The sequence below is a fragment of the Sinocyclocheilus anshuiensis genome, unplaced genomic scaffold (assembly GCF_001515605.1).
Source record: "Sinocyclocheilus anshuiensis isolate Anshui unplaced genomic scaffold, SAMN03320099.WGS_v1.1 scaffold24181, whole genome shotgun sequence".
Lineage (NCBI taxonomy): Eukaryota > Metazoa > Chordata > Actinopteri > Cypriniformes > Cyprinidae > Sinocyclocheilus > Sinocyclocheilus anshuiensis.
In genome coordinates, this window is record NW_015558545.1 from 1 (window position 1) to 2077 (window position 2077).

Consider the following 2077-nt stretch of genomic DNA (forward strand, 5'->3'; position numbering starts at 1 on the left):
TATACATACACATACACACACATACATACATACATACATAAACACTACATGTTCATGTTTATTTTACTTCTTGTTAGGAATAAATTATGAATATGATGAATTTTCATATTTTAAACATCTGGGTCTGGGATGAGGGTAAAACAATAAAATCCAAACATAAAAGGTATTTAAAAAGTAGCAAAACATTATGAAGGCATGGTATTAAGTTGCACGGTATAAAATAAAATAAAATAAAATAAAGAAATTTGTTAAAAAAAAAATCTTTGATTTAATTAAAAAATAAATAATAATTCGGAGCACCTGAGGCTAATTGCTTTGCTCAAACACACCAGGGCTGGGATCAAACTGTAGTTTCCCAAACTACACATAATAATAAACAGCAGTATTTGCCCTGTAATAAAATCATATTCTTGTTTTCCTTTTAAATATCTAAATATCTTTGAAACAAGATCAATTTACTACAAGATCAGCTTTAGATATGAAGACTCCGATTTTATCAATTCTAAACAATGTAACTGTATTTTGTAATTCTGCAAAACCTGATTATTATTCTTTTTTTTTTTACTTGTTTATACTTAAAAACAGGTGAAAATATCTGCCAGTGCAGTATGACAAAATACACTTATATTAAAGACTGATTCTCTGAAAACAAGACCTCTTTGCCTCTCAAGTAAATGTGTCTCTTGAATTTTTAGATATTTTAACAGGAAAACAAGTCAAAAAAGACTAATTGTAAAGCTATTAAGAAGTTGCAGTGTAGTTATATATTGCACTACAAAACAGAAGACATAAAATGCAGCAGAGGGATTCCAGAACCACAACTGAGTAATAATTCAAATCAATCTGTGAATTATTATTTTGAATCAGTTCATTAAAATGAACTTTCTAAACAAACCTTTCCAAGACTTTATGTTCAAACTGTTTATTCAGTTTTATACAGTTGAACTGAATCCACACTGAACTGACTGGAGCTAAACAATGACACTATTGTAATTTTTTTGGAGCTGTTTTACATTTCATTTTTCTTGTTATGAAATATCTACACCTGATGTCACCCAGAAATGAACCTATAATATAACTGCTTTGACAGTCGATCAATATCCTTATCGGACTCATCAGCACAGGAATATGGTTGTTACCTCTGAACATCAAAGTTGGCATTGAAGAGGCTTCCCTGCCACAGGCTGGTGATCTCTTCCGTCTCCTTCTCTGTGGGGTTTCCTGACACGGTGGCAAACACCATCAGGGTCCTTCCCTTCTTGGACATCTTCAGGAGCTCCTCTGGTTTAGACGCATCTATTTTAGAGAAGTCGATGGGTGGAGGAGACCGTTTGTGCTCAGGTAAGTCGCCCTCCTCAATTTCATCATCTTTCTGTAATAAATAAAAAGATGTCAATCACTGAAGAAAGAAAACATCTTTTTAAGATCTAATGGCAAAACTTAAATTACTGGTAGATATAGGTCTGGGCAATATAAATTATATAATATTTTTCAGCTTATTGAATGCATTGCACAGCCCTGCTGTTGGACGTCATGCGAGAAGGAAAAATGTTACACAAAATAAAGATATTACAGTGACATTAAACATTTATTTTCTATAGATTTTATTTATTTTCAAACTTGGTTTTGAAACTTTAAACATTCAATATTTTATACGTATACTTTAAAACGTTAAATCTTATTTTATTAAAACATTTCTTACATTAAATACAGTATTTAATATTTATAATTTAAAACTTTAAACTGTAAATATTTGATAGGCTTACTTCCAATATTAAATATTTTCAAACTTTAATCGTTTAGTGTAGATTCAGAATGCAAACATTTGCAGAAACTATTTCAATAGCCTTAACTTTCTCATCATCTTTGTATAATTTAATACTTTTTAAATGACTGCGACACTATCTGGCTTTCTGTGATCCATGTTCTTTCAAAGGCAACCTTTGACTCAAGGAGTGCCCTTATAAAATGTGTGAATCTGCTAGACTTTACAAGATATCCACCAATCACATTCCCCGTTTCCTTCCCACACAAGTGTCAGACTGTCTCATCTATCTATCTATCTATCTATCTATCT

At 31.2% G+C, this 2077-nt stretch overlaps 1 protein-coding gene across 1 annotated transcript; it reads right to left on the reverse strand.

The window, feature by feature from the left end:
- Window positions 1-1008: 1008 nt before the first annotated feature.
- Window positions 1009-1394, reverse strand: LOC107679381 (LDLR chaperone MESD-like; the record flags this gene model as incomplete). The annotated part of the gene is made up of 1 exon (XM_016474899.1): window positions 1009-1394. A coding segment is annotated over one exon (259 nt), but the record flags the coding sequence as incomplete, so codon positions are not given.
- Window positions 1395-2077: the final 683 nt, after the last annotated feature.